This window comes from Phalaenopsis equestris, unplaced genomic scaffold, assembly GCF_001263595.1.
Source record: "Phalaenopsis equestris unplaced genomic scaffold, ASM126359v1 Scaffold000047, whole genome shotgun sequence".
Classification (NCBI taxonomy): Eukaryota; Viridiplantae; Streptophyta; class Magnoliopsida; order Asparagales; family Orchidaceae; genus Phalaenopsis; species Phalaenopsis equestris.
This window is the reverse complement of record NW_018164489.1, coordinates 525,146-548,044: the sequence shown is the minus strand read 5'-3', so window position 1 is coordinate 548,044 and position 22,899 is coordinate 525,146. Positions and strand designations below refer to the sequence as shown.

The following is a 22,899-nucleotide window of genomic DNA, read 5'->3' as shown; positions in this document are numbered from 1 at the left end:
CATCTACACGAGGATGTACCTTGGTGTATGCTTTTTGCTACTGATATCCTTGCTGATGATTGGTGTATGCTTTTTTTGCTTATGATATCCTTCTTGTGGATAAGATGAGAGAAAAAACCTTTGGAATACTTGAATTCTGGAGGTCTACATTGGAGTCTAAAGTTCTTCATTTGAGTAGAACTAAAACTAAATACATGGAATGTAATTTTAGTAGTAGTAGCTCTAGTGACAAAAGTGTAACTTTGGGTGATCAAATTATTAAAATCTGTGAATGATTTAAATATCTCGAGTCTGTTGTTCAAAGCGTGGATGGATGGAGATGTGGATGTTAATGGTAGCATTCAAGTTGGTTGGTTGAAGTCTTTGTGTGATAAAAAAGTACCGCTTAAATTGAAAGGAAAATTTTATAAAACGGTGGTGAGACCTGCAATGCTCCATGGCGCTGAATGTTGGCCTTTAAAAGAGAAGCATAATACTAAAATACTAAGTTAAGTGTTGCCGAGATGAGAATGATTAGGTGGATGAGTGGCTTTACACTTAGAGACCAAAATGGAAATGAATATATCCATGGTAGGGTTGGTGTAGCTTCTGTGATGGACAAAATTAGAGAAATTTGTATTAGATGGCTTGTTCACATTAAGCGTCGACCATCTGATGATCCGATTAGGAGAGTAGATGTTTTAGATTCGTCTTATGTTAAGAAAGGCAGAAGTAGACCTAAAAAGACTTGTGCATATTGTATAAAATATGATCTTAATTTATTAGAATTAAATGAAAATATGACGCTCAATAGGACGCAGTGGAGAAAAAGGATTCATGTAGCCGACCCCACTTAAGTGTGATCAATGCTTTGTTGTTGTTGTTGTTGTTGCTATTAGCAACATTACTCCATGACGCCTGGCGTTTGAAAGCAGACATAACATTCACTGTGTTTGAAAGCGAGTGGAGCTAGATTTGCTCTGTCCAAGTTTTCCTTGCTGTGGAGTGTTGGCCGGATCTTTGGACCCACTCATAGTTATTTTATTATTATAAATTTGCTTTCATGATGTATTAGGATCAATTTTTGTCTTATGTTTGCTTGAGACAACCATCAGTGTCTATGTTTTTCCTTCTAGGGGTGTATCCAAGAGTCTTAGTGATGCTCTGACTGTATCTTGCTTCTAAGATGGTGATTATTTTTTCTCCTATCCTTTCCCATATTTCCCACATTGCTCACTGTAGTTTTCTTCGCATTATGTTTACTTGTTGCAACTGCCCAAAACAACCTTTGCTATTTTTTCTATAGTTTCCCATTGTCGCAACCGCCGTCCCTCCTTCCTGGCCTTGCTTCTACCTTTCAAGCCCCCGTCGACCACCATTACCAATTCTAGATTCAACTATAGTTGACTTTGTGTTGTCATTTATTGCAGTTTCATATTTCCTATTGCTAAGTTGTAATTTTCTATTTTAGTTTAGTTATAATATTTGTTTGAATTTGGTGTTTTGTTAAACTCCGATATCATTCTGTTAATTCTCCTTTGTCATTGGAATTTGTCTATTTACTAGTAGCTATGCTTGATGAGTGGAAACAAAATAGTTTGATCACTATTTTTAAGAATAAAGAGGATGCACAAGAGTACGAAAATTATAGAGGTATTAAGTTAATGTGTCATACATTAAAATTATAGTCATTGAAAATAAGTTTAAGAGGAGATACAAAGATTTCTCATAATTAGCTTGGATTATATCGGGCAAAGTATACTATGGAATCTATACATTTATTGAGAGGTTTGATGGAGAAGTACAAAGAGAGCTAGGAGGATCTACATATGATTTTTATTGATTTAGAAAAAGCGTACGAAAAGGTTCCAAGAGAAGTTCTTTGGAGAGTTCTAGATGATAAATGTGTTGATGTGACTTATATTAAAGTCATTAAAGGTATGTATGCTAGTGTTGCTGCTTTTGTTCGAAGAGGAGGAGGATTGACCAAGTAATTTTCTATTTCAGTTGGTTTACATCAGGGTTATGCTTAAAGCCCATATCTTTTTGTTTTAGTTATGAATGCACTTACTGGAACTTACTGGACATTTACAAGTGGACATTTACAAGAGGATGTATCTTGGTGTATGCTTGTTGCCGATGAAATTCTTCCTGTGGATAAGACTAGAGAAAGAGTTCAGGATAAACTTGAATTTTTAAGGCCTACATTAGAGTCTAAGGGCCTTCGTTCGAGCAAATCTAAAATTGAATACATGGAATGTAATTTTTGTAGTAGTAGTTCTAGTGGCATAGTTGTAACAATGGGTGATCAAATCATTAGAAGGAGTGAGCGTTTTAGATATCTCGGGTCTATTTTTTAAAGTGACGGTGATTTAGATGCGGATGTTATTATTAGAATTCAATTTGAGTGGTTGAAGTGGAGGAATGCATCAGATCTAATGTGTCATAGAAAATTACTCTTGACTTGAAGGAAAATTTTATAAGATGGTGGTGAGACTTGCCATGTTTTATTGCGCAGAATGTTGGATTATAAAAAAAAAAGCACAAAAAAAAAAAGAAAACTAAGTTAAATGTTGGTGAAATAGCACAAAAAAAAAAAGAAAACTAAGTTAAATGTTGGTGAAATGAGAATGCTTAGGTTGATGAGTGGCTTGACTCTTAGAGACTAAATGCGAAACGAATGTATCCGTGAAAGGGTTGGTATAATTCCAGTGGCAGACAAGATTTGAGAGAGTCGTCTTAGAGGGTTTGGTCACATTAAACGTCGACCATCTGATGATCCGGTTAGAATAGTAGATGTTTTAGATTCGACTTATGTTAAGAAAGTTAGAGGTTTGCCTAAAATGACTTGTGCATGTTGAGTAAAAAAATTGTCTTAATTTATTAGAATTAAATGAAAATATGACACACAATAGGACATAATGGAAAAAAAATGATTCATGCAGCCAACTGCACTTAGTGGGATAAGGGCTTGTTGTTGTTGTTGGTAGTAGCCATGTGCAAATTTGTGGCTACTTTGATTGATTTATGAGAGAATTTTATAAGGATTTTTTATTATTAATAAAGAAATGATGAATGCAGAAATATTGATTTCTACCTAGTATTTATTCTGTTTTTAGGACTTCAATTTTTTATCAAGTGAGAGATTTGAAGGGTTATAAGAAAAGTTATTTCCTTGTTTTAAGGCTTGCTTCTGGTTTATTTCCATTTTTCTTTTTCCTTATTTTGTTCTTGGTCTGCTCTTGCAATCGATTTTGCCAAATTTGATAGAATTTGGGTTTCACCAAGTATATGATTTTAATTCTTTTGCGTGGCTATTTTTTATTTTGAATTTCTTAAAGGCGGTCATTAAAATTTCCTTTGGATAGATATCTTCATGCTTTTTTATTTTCATAAAATGATAATGAGTAGTTTTTTGAGGATCAAGGTTTTGTTACCTGCAAATTTGAGGGCATTGGTTATTATGCATTTTTTATTAAATGTTCATTATGAAACCTATATGCAAAACATTCTACATTAACCTTAGTCTATGCAAAGGTACCTTATGTGGTATCATTATGATTTGATGAATGAAATAAACTTAATGGTTGCTCTTTAGCTTTCATCTCTTCCCTTAGCATTGCCAAACCACTTTTTTCATCTTTTCTCTCCAGTTTTCTCCCTTTATTCATTTCTTTCTCTTTTTCTCTCATCTTTTGGCTTAGATTCTCTTTCAAGGAAAGATTAAGGAAAAAATAATTTTCTGCTACAATCTCAATCGCTAGATGTCAGAAGAACATTTGGGTGCTTCTTGTTGTTGAATTAATATGTTAGTATTTTAGTTGTGGCGGTTGACAAAGGCTTACAGGTGTTACTTCCGAAGTGTTGATCAGAGGGCTTCAGTTGTATTAACTATGGTTATTGATACTTACTGTGCTAATGAATGAGATTTGGTCATTGATTTTAAAGTTTCATATCAGAATTACGTCAGGGTTTTTTACAGCAATTTTCTGGGATTTTATAGATTTACTGGAATAGTTATAATTCTCTGTTGTTTTTCCTGACACAAGTGCTTGAAGTTTTTCATGACACATTTCTTGATTTTTTGTTTTCTTTCATTTACTTTTTTGAGAAAACATCAGTTATATTCACCCTCAAAATAGACTCAACACTTGAATATCAATCGATCTTTCATTAAGTGATTTTTTTTAATCTGAAGATTTAATGTGTGTACCATCCTTGTGATTACTTTTTTCATGATTGCCTCATAATTTTATAAACAAAATGGAAGTATCCTCTTTGCAACGGTGTACTTAGTTTTTATTTCTTTCTCAATTCAGGCATTTGAATGGATAAAGTCTCTAGAGGAAAGTGATAATTACCACATTGGTCTACCTTTATACAATATTGTTCTAAGGGAATGTATTTTTAAACAAAGTATGATTGATGTTGTTCGCTGCTTGGAACTAATGGACAACCAACTAATGGGAAGGTCTGAGATAACCTATTGGGAGCTTCTTAAGGTTTGCACCGAACTACACATTTACTGACATGCGGAAGAACTGATTATGCCAAGCCTTAGAAAACTGATGTCCATATTAAATTCATGAATTAGAGCATGATATGCTTTTCTGTTTGATAAATTATTACCGGACTAATTCTACTTGTTTCATCCATAAAGTTTAGCTCTGATTAAGTTAATCACTTGTTTTTTATGTTGATTTATTCGTGTAAAAACTCTTTCTGGGTTGATGCTATGTATGTGATTTATTTCAGCATTACCTTGAATTCTTTTTACTTGATATTCTATTCTTTCTATTCAAATCTGGTTGACATTTTCCTTTATTTTTTAGATAGATAATTTTTTTAGTGATTTTAATATCGTTAATAATAATAAAATATTTCATTTTTACGGATGCATTAGTAAAAAAGAAGTTGATGAGGCTTTAAAGAAAACAAAGGGTGCAAAGTTTGTTGGACCTGATGATATCCCAATTGAAATGTGGAAATATTTAGGTTTTTTTGGAGTTTCATGGCTTACTAAACTCTCTAATATTATTTTGAAAACTAAAATGATGTCTGAGGAGTGGAGGAAGAGTATTTTGGTCCTTATTTTTAAGAATAAGGGGATGCACAGGAATGTGCCAATTATTGAGGAATTAAGTTGATGTGTCATACTTTAAAATTATGGGTGACGATAATTGAACATAGATTAAGTCGTATGACAAAGATTTCTCATAATCAATTTGGATTTATGCCGGACAGGTCTACTATGGAAGCTATACATTTATTGAGAGGTTTGATGTAGAAGTTTAGAGATGATAAGGAGGATCTACATATGATTTTTATTGTTTATTGAGAGGTTTGATGGAGAAGTTTAGAGATGATAAGGAGGATCTACATATGATTTTTATTGTTTATTGAGAGGTTTGATGGAGAAGTTTAGAGATGATAAGGAGGATCTACATATGATTTTTATTGTTTATTGAGAGGTTTGATGGAGAAGTTTAGAGATGATAAGGAGGATCTACATATGATTTTTATTGTTTATTGAGAGGTTTGATGGAGAAGTTTAGAGATGATAAGGAGGATCTACATATGATTTTTATTGTTTATTGAGAGGTTTGATGATGGACAAGACGAGAAAAGCTCATGAAAAACTTGAATTATGGAAGTCTACCTTGGAGTCTAAAGGCCTTTGTTTGATTAGAACTAAAACTGAACCCATGAAATGTAATTTTAGTAGTAGTAGCTCTAGCGACAAAAATGTAACAATGGGTGATCAGATTATTAAAAGGTGTAATATCTCAGGTGTATTGTTCAAAGTGACGGTGATATTGATGGGGCGTTATTAGTAGAATTCAAGTTGGTTGGTTGAAGTGGAGGAATGCTTCGGGCCTATTGTGTGATAGAAAAATACCTCTTTGACTGAAAGGAAAATTTTATAAGATGGTAGTGAGATCTGCTGTTAGGAGATAAATATATTAGTTGTTGTGGTGTATATATATATATATATATATATACACACCACAACAACTAGATCTTATATATTTATATATATAAATACAATAAGAGAATGATCTTTGAAGTGAAAATAAGAACCAGAAAAATTCACACCAGAAAACAGTAACACAGCGAAATACGAAGTGGTTCAGCAAATTGCCTGCTTTCACGGAGTTGCAGAGGATTTTACTATTGAGGAATTTACACAAGTCGATTGTCTCGATTTACAAGAGGAATCAAGCTCAGTCTTCACCTAGTACACCAACTTGTTGTGAAATGTCTTCTTCCCAGGTGGAAGTTCTGTCAGCTCCCACTTGCTCGAACTTTCATCTTGCAAGATTTCTTAATTGCTCTGTGGTTCTCCATCATCTGTCTGTAGAACAATAGGATTGGGTGCCCCGGACCCACCCTCCTCGAACATTCATCTAATAAGATTTCTTCATTGCTCAGTAGTTGTCCACTATCTATCTGTGGAACAATAGCAATGGGTGACTCAGGCCCACTCTCCTCTTCACTTCCATCATCAATAGAACTATCAACTAGACTTTGATTTTGATCTCTCTCTTCATCAGATACCACATTTGCGCTATCATTCTCCATCTTCTTGGGATTCATGCTGTTATGCTGTTCCTCTTTATGTGGTCAGCCTTACCACAATTCCAATAGGTTGTCTGCTAACTAGACTTTGATTTTGATCTCCCTCTAAATCCTCTAGTTAAGTTCATGTCCTGTTATCTCCCCTTGAAATTAATATTCAGTGTCGAACTTGTATTTGAGATCTCAACAGAATCTTTCCTGCGCACATCTTCAGCCAAAATCAAATCACAAATATCATCACATTTCAGTTTAGATTTACCTGCAGAACCACTAACTATCATTCTCATGACTTCCCAACTATTTGACAACGATGCCAATAATATCAGCGCACGTATCTCATCATCAAAATCAATTTCAACAGACGATAATTGATTTGTGATAGTATTGAAATCATTCAGGTGTTGAGCAACAAAAACACGTTCCGTCATCTTCAAATTGAATAACTTCTTCATCAAGTACACCTTGTTATTCGCTGATGGTTTTTCATACATACCTGATAACTTTCATGAGATCTGTAGTCGTTCTCTCCTTGACGACGTTGTGTGCAACAGACCTCGATAGGGTCAATCGAATAATCATTCAGCTTCATCCATCATTTCAGGTCTTTTCCCTAATAATGGAAGATAAAGTTTTTTCCCATAGAGGTAGTACTCTATCTGCTTCCTCCAATAACCAAAATATGTGCCATCAAATTTTTCGATCCCTGAAACCTTCACTTCATCTGCAGTCACCATTTTTCCTCATATCCGAACAAAGCTCTGATACCAGTTGTTGGGAGATAGATATATCAGTTGTTGTGGTGTGTGTGTGTGTATATATATATATATATATAATAGGAGTACAATCTTTGAGCGAAAAATAGAACGAGAAAAATTCACACCATAAAACAGTAACACAACGAAACACACAAATTTACGTAGTTCGACAAATTGCCTACGTCCACAGAGTTACATATGATTTTACTACTTGAAGAATTTACACCAGTCGATCGTCTCGACTTACAAGAGGAATCTCTCACTTCATTGCTATCTCTTTTTCTCTCTTTGTTGTTCTCTCTTTACACCGAGATACACCGAAGAAACTGTACACCGAGATACACCGGAGAAGATAAACTTACAAGAGAAATAAACTTAATTTCTTTTCTGCCACAAGCCACCAAGAAGAAACCAATGGAGAACAATCTTCTTCTTCTTCTTTCTTCTTTCTTTTGCCGCAAGGAATTACTTCTTGCACTTCTCTTTCTCTGTCTCGAGGAAATCCGAAGAACACCAAAAACCGTGACTCTTAATTTTTTTCCTCTTCTGTTCGCAACTTAAAGGAGACATGTGCGGCGTCATTTCGCGAACCTGGAGGCGGGAGCAGTTAGCGAAACCGCAGGGTCGCGGTTGTGAATTTTGGCGATCGGTAACAGGGACTGGAGCGGGCACTTCGCGGGAATGCGCTGATTCGCGAAATTGGAGAAGCGACGCTCGAAGTCGCTTCACGCGTGCGCGGGAGCAGGCGGAAGCAAGGATCGGGCTTCAACTAACAATCTGCAATGCTCTATGGTGTTGAATGTTGGCCTTTAAAAGAGAAGCTTAAAACTAAGTTAAGTATTGCTGAGATTAGAATGATTAAGTGGATAAGGGGGTTTACACTTAGAGATAAAATGCGAAATGATTATATCCGTGATAGGGTTGGTGTAGCTCCAGTGACGAACAAAATTAGAGAGTCGTCTTAGATAGTTTGGTCACTTTAATCGTCGACCATATGATTATCCGATTAGAAGAGTAGATGTGTTAGGTTCGACTTATGTTAAGAAAGACTGAGGTTGACCTAGGATGACTCGGGCTTATTGTATAAAAAATGATCTTAATTTATTAGAGTTTAATGAAAATATGACACTAAATAGGACACAATGGAGAAAAATGATTCATGTAGTCGACCCAACTTAGTGGGATAAATATTTTGTTATTGTTGTTGTTGTTTTTGTTGCTTTTCTATTGGTGATTTTTATTTGGATACATTGTTCATCTTTTGAATCAATTAGTTACAATTTATGGTTATGAGAACATGTTTGCTAGGATTCTCCTTTTCCTTTCCTTTTCTGAATGGGCATAACCAATACATGAGATTTCTTGCAAGTTGTGAATGGTGCCTTTAGAGGGGTGCCTTTACCTTTCCTTTTCTGAATGGTGCCTTTAGAGGGGTTGATATCCTTGTAAGTTTATATGGTGCCTTTAGAGGGGTTGATATCCTTGTAAGTTGTGCATTTTTATTTATAAAAAAAAATGTTACAAAACAATGCATGGATGCATATATGGTGCAAAAAAAAATCTCTGTCATCTACAAGTATAGAGGAAAGTTCTTTATCCTCTTCGACATGCATCAAAATGAAAGTACATGTAAGAGCATGTTTAGCACAAAAAATGAGCGGCTTTGTTATAATTTCTGGGGGCATGTAAAAAGAACCTGACAGAAGTTGGAGAGGAAAGTCAGATCTAGATCATGCTGCGGTCGGCCTGCCAATCTTTCTTTTCAATGAAAGCTTCCAAAAAATGGATAATATTCAGATTATCACCTTCAATAATGACCCCTTTTCCTTCAAACATCCACGATTCGCAAATGGTATGCATAAATGCAATAGTTTTGAGTTCCACCTGGGCACTGTCCCAGTACTGAAAGTGCTGACCCGCTGCTCTGAAACTGATTCCTTGCTCATCACGGATAATGACTTTCGCCCCGACAAGGCTGGACGGGAGGATCGCGCCATCCACACTAAATGGAATCCTTCCTCGAGGGGAGGATGCCAGGAGAAAGGAGAGACCAACCGGGAAGATTGGCTAATATCCCGTTGCCTCTGGAAAGGAAAACAATCTGTCTTGGTGAGTGCCTTGAGGGCCGTAGCAGCGATGGTCGTGGGAGACCCATGGTTTCTTTCATGTACTTTGGCATTCTGCACTCTCCAGCAATGGTGGATTGTGTATCTTTGGATTTTACTAAGAGCTTGGATGGATCAGAATAGCTCACAAGCCGTGTTGGAGAAAAACTACAGCTTCTGAAAATGTCAAAAATCCGGTTTACAAGCAGGCAATGGGCGGTAATTTGATCTCTGTCATCATCAGTGGCACAACCCCAAGGGCAGTTTGTGGTTTCGGCAAGGCCACACTTTGCTAACCAAACACGTGTAGGAATAGCATCCATCATTAATCTCCACCAGAACAATTTTTCACGGGGATGGAAGCAGAGCTTTTTGATCCAGCTCACGTCTGGGCCATTAATAGAGAAATTGGCTTCGTAAGAGATTGCTGTGAGTGTTTTCCCTGTATCAATTTTGTTGAGTTCGAGCCAGTCCTCTTGGAGCTCGGTATGGATGGGGGAGCTGGGTGATAATCTGCGAAGGTTCCTCACCAAAAGCTTCTTTGATTTCATATGTTTCCAGGTTCAATTGCAAATGAATTGAGAACTCGAAACCCATCACGTATTTCCAGGTTAAAAGGACAAGGCCATTTAGACAAAGGACTATTTTGAATCCAAGCGTGATCCAAGGCATGAACAGAATTTCCATTATAGATCTTCTGGCAGGAAACCGGTTGGAGGGTAGCTGCGCCATCACATAATATTTGCCATATTGTGGAAGTGTTCCTTTTAAAGTTACGGGTCCAAACATCAGTCACATGTATTGCTTAGATTAAGACATGAAGTGAATTCTTGTTATTAAGAAGATTCCAGGCTAGCATGGCACGAAGTGGGCCTCTCCAGGTTTTGTATGCATGAGAAACGAGGTCACCTAGGCTGGGAGGATGGCAAGTCCCAAGCAATATAATGTAAAGTAGATTCATAGATTTAGACCTAAGAAACTGTCTGCATTTCCTTTCAATCTTCTCAAGGATGCTAGTGGGAACCTCCATGTGGGCGAGGACATACATGGGTGTAGGAAGTAGAGATGAATTGATCAAAGTAAACATGCTCGGCAAGAGATAAGTGCCTTAATCCCCAAGCATTGAGCCTATAGGAAACATTTTGAAGCAGGTTGCTAAAATAAGATTTGTGAAGTTTTCGTAAAGTGAGTTTAATCCCCAAGTATTTTAGCTCTTCCACCTTTTTGAATTGAAGGAATCTAGCATTTTTCTGTTTCCTCCACAATTTCGTTGCTTTGCTAAAGTTGACGATAGATATGGCAGTGTTAATTCTTTGGCCCGACCAGTTGCAATAGTCCTGCAAAAATTCGTAAAAGTTTTTGTTGCTTGCATATTAGCTTCAGAAAATAAAATAATGTCGTCAGCATAGAGGAGATGTCAAATGCGTATGTTGCTGTTGGCCAACTAGATGCCTATGTGTTGTGCTCTTTGAGAAAGGGCCGCAGAAAGGAGCTCGGAACAAATAATGAAGAGGTACAGAGATAAGGGGCAGCCTTTAAAACTGTAAGCAACTTCGATCCAAGGTGTTTGTTTTCCATTAACAAGTATTGAGAATTTTGGTGATTCCACACACGAGCGAATTGGAGTTTTGAATTTTTCTAGAAAACCCCATGCTTCAAGCAAAATACAGAGAGTACCATGTCGATCTTGATTGCCATAAGGCGCGAAGCAGCTGTGGAATTTTTTAATTTGTTGAAAATCTCTTGTGCAACAAGACAATTCTGCGAAGTAGATCTATGATGGATAAAGGCTCCTTGTTCCATATAAATGATAGAAGGGAACTTACCTTTGAGATGGTTAACAATGACCTTAGCAATGATTTTATAAATTATGGCACATAAGCTAATGGGTCGACAAAGGTTTGTTAAAGCTAGTCTAACCCCAACCCTATCCCATGGTTACCAAAATTGTTCCAATACCTAACTCAATCTCCACCAAAAAATCTTTCCTTTTGCTGATTTTGCAATTCAACCCCCTAGTTTTTTTTTCTCCCACTTTCGACCACAGTCATACGCCCCCTTTCACCCCTCAAACCCAACATCTAACCATGGTACCAAGAAGACAAGTGTTGAACACTATTCAGGAATTTACCATGGAAGAGATACAGTGGGAAATCTGCCATCTTTAACAACGGCTTGTTGAAATCAGGAGGATTGAGGAAGAGGTCTCTGTTGATTGTGGCAGCGTGATTCGAAGAGGAGAGGGGGGAACACCTGAATCCCTTTCGTAGGTATGATTCCAGTGAAAGGAAGGTAGGCCACATCACTTTGGAATTCAGTATCGGAGGAGGTCGAGGGATGAAGTGTCTTTTGAAGGACAAGGAGAGCTTGGAGTTAAGGTAGACCTTCTGAATTTCAAGGGGAGAATGAATTTGGATGACTTTATTGAGTGAGTACAGATTGTCGAGAGGTTCTTTGAAAACAAGGAGGTGCCAACTGACAAATAAGTGAAACTTGTTGCTGTAAAGTTGAAGAGAAGTGCGTCTTTGTGGTGGGAGAACTTGAAGAGAGAGACACAAAAGTTCATAACTAAATCGCTACATGGGAGAAGATGAAGGACATGCAGAAAATATATCTACTCTCAGACTACGACCAAAACATGTTCTTGAGGCTACATCACTTACATCACGAGGAGTTGTTAGTGGAGGAGTTCATGACAAAATTTGAGTAACTTAAGCTGAAATGTGAGCTCATATAGCTATATAAGCACACAATAGGCAGATACTTGGAAGCTTGAAGTCCTCCATCGACAATGTGGTCCAGCTACAACTTTATTGGTCATTGGGTGATTTTTAGATTTTGGTTCTGAAGGTGGAGAGATAGCAAAAACAGAACTTGAACCCACTTCTATTCAGGCAGTCACTCATAGCTGGAGGCATTGCCAAGAACATGTTGTAAAGACTGGTCAGAATGACAAAGCCGATTAGAGTGAGAAGAAGCCCGAAAAAAGTAGCACACCCAACACAGTTCTAGCCCTAAAATGCTTCAAGTGCCATAGATATGGACACATCGCTTTTAGTTTCACTAAAAGCAGAGTTATTTCATTTACCCATCAAGGTGCAATGGAGGAAGTGAGCAATGCAGATGTAGCTAAAGAGCAGGGTGAGGTGTACTAGCTTCCAGCGGATGAGGGAGAGATGCTCGTGGTTTGACAAGTCCTATAGAGTGAGTACACAAGGGAGCAACAACGACTTTGTCACAATATCTTTCATACGAGTTGCACTGTGAAGGAAAAAATATTCAACCTTATCATCAATGGAGGTAATAGTAAGAATGGAACATTAACACAAATGGTGGAAAAATTGAGTTACACTACTCGGAGACCTTTCCAGTCCTATTCCTTGACGTGGTTGAAAAAGAACAGGGTCAACTATGATAGGAGATGTCTCATAGAGTTTCTATTGGGAGCCAGCTACAGGATTATATTTGGTATGACGTAATGCCCATGAATGCCTATCACAAACTGTAGAAGTTTGCTTGCAGGATTTAACATGATAGATTCAAGAACACGTACTCATTCTCAAAGGATGTAAAGCCTATAGTTCTCATACCTTCCGAGGAGTTTGAGGTTACAGGTGCTCGACGGAGAGGTGCTAGTGGGATCAACTTTGGCGATGAACCGATGATATAGTGTAGTGAGACAGAATAGCTTATTTTATACATTGGACAACCAACATCGAGAGAGTTTAAATATATTATGACTGATAGCTTATCGTTAGGGCTGCCATCGTTAGGAGAGGTTCAGTAGTGGAATGAACGAACCTTGAGGTGTTTTTGGAGTACACTTGGCACGATGTTTTAGTTCAGTTCTGCAGAGTAACCACAAGTGGCTAGACAGAAAGATATGGTTACTCGCTGTTCGAGAACCTTTCTCAGGTGTTTTGGGAGATGGTGGATCGGACAGTGGAATCCAGGTGCTTCTGGAATGGAGTTGAAGGCTTTCCAATCTCAGGAGGTTACGACTATCCCGCTAACTTCAACGTGGCCAATCTGAAGCCATATTAGGATGAGTCAGAAGCTTCGATAGATGAGGTCGAACTTGCACCAACTACGGTAGACTAATGATGGAGCGCAGGGTCTCTTGATCCCTTGCTCGTGAGGCTTGATGGCCGGATCGCATGAGCGGGGCAAAACTGAATCAAAAGCCGTTTTTTTTTATTTCTTTTCGATTTTCGGCATGTTTACTTTTATCCTTCCTTTCATTCCAGTTCTTTCCTAAATATATGCTGTCATGTGTTCGAGAAAGCCACGATGTCTCTGTTTTTTCTTCTAGGGCTATATCATAGAGTCCAAGCGGTGCTCGGGCTTCATGTCGCTTTTGAGGTGGTTATTATCCTTCCTCTAACCTTCCCCATTCTTTCCGCTTCACTCCTCATCACCCTATCTTGCTGCTGTCTCCTTGAATAGATAGGGATTGCTGTTTTCCAGGAGTTTCGAGCCTCCACCCTTGTTGTCACCGCCCAAAACAACAAGTTTCTACTGTTTTCTGCAGCTTCTAGCCTTCCCTACCCCTCCAGCTTGCTGCCACCCCCCGGGACAGGAGCCCCTACTGCTGCCCATGCTGCTAACTGCATCTCCCTTGCAGCTGCTACCTTCCTTCGTGCTGCCATCACCCAGGACAGCCATTCCACGTTGATCTACGCTGCTTGTTTGCTGTCCGTACCTTCCAACATCCCGTGCCTTTCCAACCCTAGCCGATTACCACCACCCCTAGATCTAACCGTAGTTTGAGTTTGTGTGTCGTGTTTGTTGCTATTTCTTATTTTCATTTGTTGGTTGTAATTATCTATTCCAATTCAACAATGATATTTGGTTTTTCTATTGTTTGGTTGTAACTTGGATATCGTTGTAACTTGGTGGATTATTATAGTTTTGTATTATATTAATCTATTTGCATATGCTTTACTTTGCTTCTAGGTCAACATAATTCAACAGTGATATTTCATTCTATTAGAAATTTTAAAACATTCATGTGTACGTTTCATCTAAGAAGTCATCTCGGCAACACTATTAAATTTTGTACCATTTATATTAGAATTGACATGATAATAAAGTAGCATGAAACATGGTCAAATGTTTAATGAAAAACAAAATCTTTGCATTGGATTGCCAATGTGGATCTTCTTTGAATCTCATGTATTTTAACCGTCAAATCTCTCTCCCATAATCTCAAAGAAGCCATCAAATTAGGTCGTAGCATTGCCATTCAAGTATAATTATATGATCTACTCTAACTCGCTTAGGAATATTCTCTTCTTTTTAAGCTAACAATGTTTTGGTATTTCATAATCCAATTCCAAATAATTAGCATGATTCTTGTGTTACAGTTGAAAAGGTTCTTTAAATAAACTCAAGCTCACCATACACGTTTCCTACTGTTAAGCAGATGTTGTATCTACAGGCGTTTTGTGGTGGCCGTGAATTTTTATTGAATCTTGTACCAAGAGGAAAATATAGAAAATTTCGGGCAATTCTTGCCTATCATGTTCCGACAGCTCTTAGGCTTTGCTCGAGTTTTAGGAGGCTAAGAGCATATCCAAGCAATTCATATGATAATTTAGGCAAAGTATTTTCGTGCTTAGCATTCACGCAACTGCGGGATTATTTTGAGAAATTCATATTTTAAGTGGCTTGATTTCTGCGGCATTCTTACCATAATCCATTTGTTGCCAGTTTATTTATTTTTTGTTTCTTTGAACTTCAAAATGTGCCATCCTTAGTGAAACTTTTGTGGTTCTTTATCCTCCAATGAGATTACCCTTTATAGGAGGATATTGTTCAATCATCCTTAGTGAAACTTTTGTGGTTCTTTATCCTCAAATGAGATTACCCTTTATAGGAGGATATTGTTCAATCTGTCATTGAACTTTCTTTTTCACCAAAATATAAATGTTAGTCTTACTTTGTTTTTAAAATAATTTGTCTTAATCTTACGGAGAAATTATAATTAGTTTTGCAATGGAAGCACTAATTTATAGAAAATTGCAGCATTCTGTTCTGCAGAATAGCTTGTCTGCAGTTCATGGTTTATGGAAGGATTGCATCGAGCACTACAACCCTAGCATTATTGTTCTTCGAAAATTTATTTGGTCCTTCACAAAATTGCATGATCTTGAATCCGCCTACAAAGTACTGCAATATATGGTTTCTCTTGTTAAAAAGGGTTGTACATCTCTCAGAAAATCTGCTGCTGGAAGATATCAGTCATCACGGTTAGATATTCCTATACCACCAGCTTGTAAAGTATCACATACTGCAGATGCATGCTTTGTGCCTGATACAATAGATGATGTTTTCTCTGGGATGCATGGAAGCAATTTTTTTAGCGAGGCAAAGGAAAATGGTATATGCTCTGAAATATCTTCCGTTGCTTCTGAGAATAACGATCAATATCCATTGGAAGAGAAAGAGGAAATGAGAAAACATAAAACGAATTGCTTACAAATGAAAGATTTTGGTTATAGTATTCCAAAAGAAGCAGAGTTTGTACCAGTTTTCATTGTTTTGAGATGGTCATTCAATGATGTGATACAATGCTGCGCTCAATCTGGAACATGGGATTTGGCCGAGATCTTGTTCCTTCAGGTATCATCAATGCAACACTGTTTTGAGCTTTAGTGCGTATATCAAGTGCCAGAATTTTAGTATGTTCTTTTCCCTCCGCCTCCTTCCCCTCCCCCGTGCCTAATCCAAACCATCCAACATACCCACATAGCAACAGCTCGCCCCACAACTTAATTTAATTTCTGCTTGATTAGTTCTCTGTGGATTATTTGTTTATTTATTTACTTTTTTTTTTTTGGAAAATTTACATTCATTCCACACAATTCTTGTATACTTACATATCTGACACCTAAACTTTGATATTTATATTTATAACACTTTGATGTTATAAACTTATGCATTAAAAGTTGTATTTCATTTTTAAAAATTTAGTAATAGTGCTATTTTTGATCTGATGTTAAATATTTGAGTGCTTGCATATTTATACATGAAAGTTTAGGAGTTTGATATATAAATACATAAGAATTGTGTGATAAGTATGTACATGACTTTTTTTTTTGGATGAAATCTAATGCAGCTGAGCTATTGTAATTTACTAATCATCGCGAGCTTATTCATGGATGAGGCACCCCATGAATTTAATTAATAAAAAGAGAATGGTATTTACAGTTGCTAAATCGGTATTTTCAACACCATCTGTAGATTATGCATCAAAAGATATGACATTGGCCCAATCCCAACATCTCCTCGTGCATGGATCTTCGCTTCCATTTGATTTTATATAGGACTATATGTTGAAAATGTGTTGTTCTTTAAGTGTTGAAAGCATAGCCCTAAGAGAGATATTTAGTGTTGATATCTACAAACATTGTTCTTGTTTCACTTTCATGGTTCAAAAGGGGCTTGTAACATGAAAATGTTAGTTTATTACAATCTACAAAATTTGAATTAGCTTTCTGTAGTAGTAAGGGCGAGTTCAAGTTATTCAACCGGAATACATAATTGCAATTAACTAAAGTAGAAGCCTTAATTTCTGCAGTGAAATAAGTTCTAACTCGTTTATGATGTTATACTCTTTTATTAGATTAGAGGTATGTAAAAGATTTTTTATTTCTTTTTCTTAGCAAACTTGGAATTGTGAAATCATGCTTGCTTGCCACATAAAAGACTTCTTAAGTGGGACCTTTCAATGCCATTGGGCTGCTATTTTCTCTTACCTCTGAAGCGGGACCTTTCAATGCCCCTTGCAAAGATACATAAAATAATGGCATAAATTTTCAAGGCCTTACATATCAGCTAACACCTATGAATAAAAATACGGAAGTACACAGTAATCGAGCATGTCGCATCCATCATTTTTCGAAAGACACTCATGGGTAGTCATGACGGTGAAATGTCAACTGAATGATGTCAGCTTTATCGGTGATGATTATGCAACCTTTATCTAATATTCAGCAAATATTTTATGGTTATGTTTATAACATGAAGAATTTCATCATTTTTCGTTGTAGATTTATGTCATTTATTATTATGTTAGGGACCATGTCATTGTAACAAGTGATGCACTACAGATTTAAATATAAATTAATTTATATGAATCTAGTTTGGGAGACGATGTTGATAGCGGTTTATGCATTCTGAAAAAGGGGCTGTACTGACTCTCATGATGGATGTATTTGTTTAGGATAAAATTTTAGGATGCTTCTGCATAAAATCAATATTTCAAGCGGTACGGAAGCACCCAATCCTCTAAGCTTCTCTCTCCTGGATTTTTAGAATGCTTCCCTTTGTGTTAGGCTTTCTTTTATGGGATTGCTTTTATTTGATATCTTAATGGCGATAATCTATTGCAGCAGATTTTATTGTGCCAATCTCAAAGTCTTGTTACTGCTTGTGTGTGCGTGGTTAATTCAATTTGGCTTTGAATTTTGTTGTTTCTCGGATGGTCTCCACAGAATTTTTACCTAGTTTATGTTTTATTGATGTGAACTTTGTGCTGCATTGGGCCATGCTCTGGATGCTTTATTCTTCCTGACAAATGGCTCCTCTCTTTGATTTTACTGCTTAAGTTATTTATAGCCCGGTTTCATTCAATTTTCTTTCGGGGCTAGCTGTATTTTCTTGAGTCTTATTCTGGAGGAAAGCCCTCACTTGTATTCTGCGATTTGTTTTTTTTATTCCTTTTAAAAAAATATAAATTAATCAGAATATCCATATTCCATATTTCTATAAATAACGATATGGGTCTATCCACTTGGAATATCTTAAAATGAATAAATAATGAACGCAACTCCTCCTTTTCCTCTTTTTTTTCTTCTCCTTTGTCTCTTCTTCTCCTCCTCTTCCATCATTTCTTCCTTGGGGACAAATAAGCTAAATCTCGGGATTTCTCCACTCATCAAACTACTATTCTTTCTTCTCTTTTTCTTTATAAAATTTCAATTCAGTTGTCTCGAAATTAAGGATTCGATTTAAAGAGAAAATAGCTATTCAAAAGCAACTTTGAGAGAAGAAAGAAGAAAATCAAAATAGAGATCATCATTAATGGTGAATCATCAATTTTGTTTCAAAGTGTCATCAACGCCTTGCTATAACTAATTGTTTTGAAGTTATTGACATCTAATCCCTAAATACTCATTACTTATCTATCCTCCAACTTTGTTTCCATCTTTCGTATTGCATTTCAAGCTCCCTCCTCCCAATCCATAAAATATTAAACTAATAAAACTTACCCACTCCCTTTCCTTAAATTTAACTGTCAATCTTTGTCAACCATCTATCCATCCGCCAGAGTCTTCTCTCTAGAAAAAAAAACTCCGTCCATTCTTCCAATGCCAAATATTAAAAGTATTATGATTATTAAATAATGAATTAAAGAATCTACGGATTTATGTGTTAAATAAGGGAAATATGTCATGGATTCATGTGTTTAACATGAAAAGTGGGGTCATAGATTGCTCCTTCCTCTCATCAGCTAAGATAGGAATTTTGGACTATAGTTTTAATTTTTAATATCTTTTTGATTAGTAAGTTTAAATTAATTTTTAGTTAGTTTTGTGTATGTATACCCATTTGAGAAATGAACAGATTAAGCTTTTATTCACTTCTTTTCTAAATGCTACCATCGAAAGGTTAAAGTCTTTTTATTTTCTATCTTCTTAATTTTTTTTCTACTCCTTTAGTTTGATTTTCAGCATTGATGATGTTAACTTTTGGAAGGGAAGTAAAAGAAAAATCTGATATAACAAGGAGAATTATAGGGTCAACAAACCTAGTATCATTCAAATGGAATAAACTACATGAAGTAGCCTCAAATTGTGAAGACATTTTGGGAATGAAAGAAAAAAAATCTATAATCATGGTTATCCTTTTCCGATTTGAAAGACCTGAAGTTTACACAATGAGCTGAAGCAGATTATCATCATGCCAAAATAATTTGACTATACATGTTCTTACAACGGCAAAAGATATTTTAGAAGCTATCAAACCAACTTACTTTAAAGTTCAACAAACTGCTTTCATCTATGAGGCCAAAGCAAAGCTCTTAACGGCCAAATATCTTAATTCTTCTGTCAGTGAATATTGCATTGTAATGAAGCTCTATTGGCTATAATTCGAATACTAACAAAATCTCAAGAAGAAATGTACTGATGATGCTCTGATTCTCAAATAATTTGTAGAAAGATAATGGATGTTTGATTTTTTTGCAAGACTTACTTATGCATTTGATCAAGTTTGTATTCTCAAAATTTGAGAATAGTTTTCTCTCTCATATGATCTAAAGCAGAAATGGATGGTAATGCTCAACACTCTCAAATATTAAATATTGGCCATGAAAATCATAGATTGCAAGGTAAATGACTTGCCATTGAATCTTCCCAAAATGAAGAATAAAAGTCTCCCCCCAGAACCAACCTGAAATGTAAGTACTGCAAGAAAAATAAGCATATCAAAGAGACATTCTGGAAACTATATGAATAACGGCAATATTATGGTGGAAACAAAGAAGGCCAATCAAAAGGAGATGCTTATCTTATTGAACCGGAAGGGCTCAACTTAAAAAAATTGACAAGCCGATAAACTTAATCGATTCTCTTTTAAAATATTGTGTCATGCCTTTTAGTTCAAATTGACATAAATTTTAATTTTTGTACTTATAACGAGTCACCCACTAAGCACATTGTCAAATTTTGTTAACATTTTTCGAACTTATAAAGCTTGTCCTAGTAATATAAAAATAAAGTAGCTAATTGCTCCTTATTCACTATTGTAGGTCAAGCGAATTTTTTTTTTCTATTGCATTTACTCACAATAACGTGTTTTATATTTGTAACCTGGTATTAATGGTGTAACTAACCCAAGTCAACTTAACTCGTGAGCTGGGTTGGGCTTATCATGATAACGGGCTTGTGAAGGGTAGGGTTGTAATAGTGTCGTGTTGGGTCGATTATGTCATGGATTGGACTTGGCTTGGTCAAATCACAAGTTCGTGTTCAGTTCCATCTTGAGCCGAGCTTTTACATATATGTTCATACTTGGCTTGCTTAAACTTTTTAATGTTCATACTTCATTCGTACTTGGCTTGTTTATATTAATTAAAAAAACTAAAAATTTCAACGAGTACTTAATATTTCATATAAAATTAAAATTTTGATTTGTGCATGATTTATCATATAAATCTAGTAAAGAAGCTAAAAGTCGAATGAGTACATGAATTTTTATATTAAGTTTTATCAAATGATTTTAATAAATAATTTAATAAATTTTAAATTAGCAACTAACTAGTTTATACCAAATAAATAAAATAATATATAAATTGTAAGTAAGTTTTTTTTTGTAATCAAATAATATAAATAAGTATTAATAAACTAGTTCATTGAAATAAAAAAAATAAGAATTAATTGTATTAAATTTATATGCATATTAAAATTAAATTATAATAAGTTCTAGTTAATCAAAGTTTATTTAAATAATGTCATATAAATATTGAGTATTTAATAAGTCACTTGTTGAACAACAAACGAGCTTGTTCGTGAATAATAAACGAGTTGGACTATGTTCAAATTTTTTTCATTTAGCCTTAGAGTTAAAATAAAAATGTTAAAATTTGTTTATTTATTAATTTGAATAAACATGGTCGAGTATTAATTGAGCCAATTTTGAGCTCATCGAGTGCCTTGGTTCATTTATAGCCCTATGGGTGAGTGATCCCCACAATTTACTTATCACATGCAAACTATCATTCGTATCTAAGAGATCTCTCTTCCTACCTACTTGCAAATATACTTCTTTTCTGTCCACATCACCGTTTTTTTTGTTTTTTCATGTTTGTGCTGATAAGCTGAGAAGCAGCCACTTCTAATGTGAAAAGTGAGTGTATCTTCACTTATCACATGCAAACTATCATTCGTATCTAAGAGATCTCTCTTCCTACCTACTTGCAAATATACTTCTTTTCTGTCCACATCACCGTTTTTTTTTTGTTTTTTTCATGTTTGTGTTGATAAGCTGAGAAGCAGCCACTTCTAATGTGAAAATTGCATATCAAGGCTTGTTTATTGAATCTTTGTTTATTTTTCTCTGATCAAATTAATGTACTTATTGCTACTAGTTTTCTAGATGCAAGCGCTTGGAGTAGAACCATCGCCTCATACATATGATGGCCTTATTAAAGCTGTCACTCGTGGAAGAGCGCTAGATTATGGCTTGGAATTGGTATTTTTTTTTTTTCCTTATAACTTGCCTTCAAATTCTATTTTGAGGAAAAGCGAATCATTAGGATGGAAAAAACTATGAAATCTTTTTGAAGAATGCTTGGCAAACCATTGCATTATTTTGTATAATTCTTTTCCCTTGCTGTTTTCTTGGCTCTTTATTTCTTGAAGTCTTTGATAATGGCATAATATTATACGCTTTGTCAGCTTTATTCAATAGAGAAAAGGGGCATGCAACCGCACAATGATACTATTGCAATTCTCTCATTTGAACACAGCAAGATTTTGGAGTTGAATAAGGCAGAGAGTTTATTGGAAATGATATCTGATAACCTTCAGAAGTACATCCATCCTTTTAATGCCTTCCTGGTAGCATGTGATATCATGGTAATTCTTCAAAGGGATATTTACATACATAGCACACAATTCTTATGTGTTTTTTTTTATATCCACATCTAAACCTTCATATTTACATATATAGCACTTTGGTGCTTTAACCCTATGCATGAAAATGTGTATTTCACTTTTAAAAAGTGATAATAGTGCTATTTTTTATGGGATATTAAAGATTTAAGTGCTTTGTGTAAATATGAATATTTAGGTGTGAGATATGCAACAATAGAATTGTGTGCTATGTATGTAAATTTCCCTTCTTCAAAAGATTCTTTTGCAAAGGATTCTTTTGTCGTATATAATATGAAATGTTTTGTTTGGTTGATTGAAATTTTAGTGGAAGTTCTTTATACTTTGTTGCCTGGCATGTCTTATATATACTCACATGGAACTTGTATGTTTGTTTGTGAAAATTATTGTCACCCAGTGTACTTGGAAGTTGTCTGTTCATTGTTTCATTATTGCTGTCTTTCAGGATGAGCCAGAACGTGCAGTTCGCATATTAGTTAAGATGAAGTGTTTGAACTTACGCCCAAATATCAGGACCTTTGAGCTTTTATTTTCTTTGTTTGGTAATGTTAATGTCCCCTATGAGAGAGGAACTTGGCCTTCACATATGCATGCTGCCGAGAGGATAAGACAAATAGAGTTGGGCATGAGGAGAAGCGGAGTTCAACACAGCTATATGTCGATGAAGAATCTGGTAACTATATTTTTTTCATGAGTTCGCGTGATTTTCGTGAGTTCTAATTTTTTCTATGGTTAAAACATTCTGGTATATTTACTTGATTTTTTGTTTGCAACATTACTTCGCTCATTTTCTGTTGGAAT

The 22,899-nt window shown here is 35.7% G+C and overlaps 1 protein-coding gene across 6 annotated transcripts in view; it reads left to right on the top strand.

The window, feature by feature from the left end:
* LOC110019089 (pentatricopeptide repeat-containing protein At1g76280) overlaps nucleotides 1-22,899 on the top strand; it is a 73,520-nt gene that overhangs the window by 11,707 nt on the left and 38,914 nt on the right. For all 6 annotated transcript variants that reach the window (XM_020716643.1, XM_020716640.1, XM_020716644.1 and 3 more), the window contains 5 exons: nucleotides 4,299-4,481; nucleotides 15,446-16,042; nucleotides 21,581-21,676; nucleotides 21,883-22,062; nucleotides 22,544-22,771. In XM_020716643.1, coding sequence (XP_020572302.1) covers nucleotides 4,299-4,481; nucleotides 15,446-16,042; nucleotides 21,581-21,676; nucleotides 21,883-22,062; nucleotides 22,544-22,771 — 1,284 coding nt within the window. The remainder of the gene's footprint in view (nucleotides 1-4,298; nucleotides 4,482-15,445; nucleotides 16,043-21,580; nucleotides 21,677-21,882; nucleotides 22,063-22,543; nucleotides 22,772-22,899) is intronic.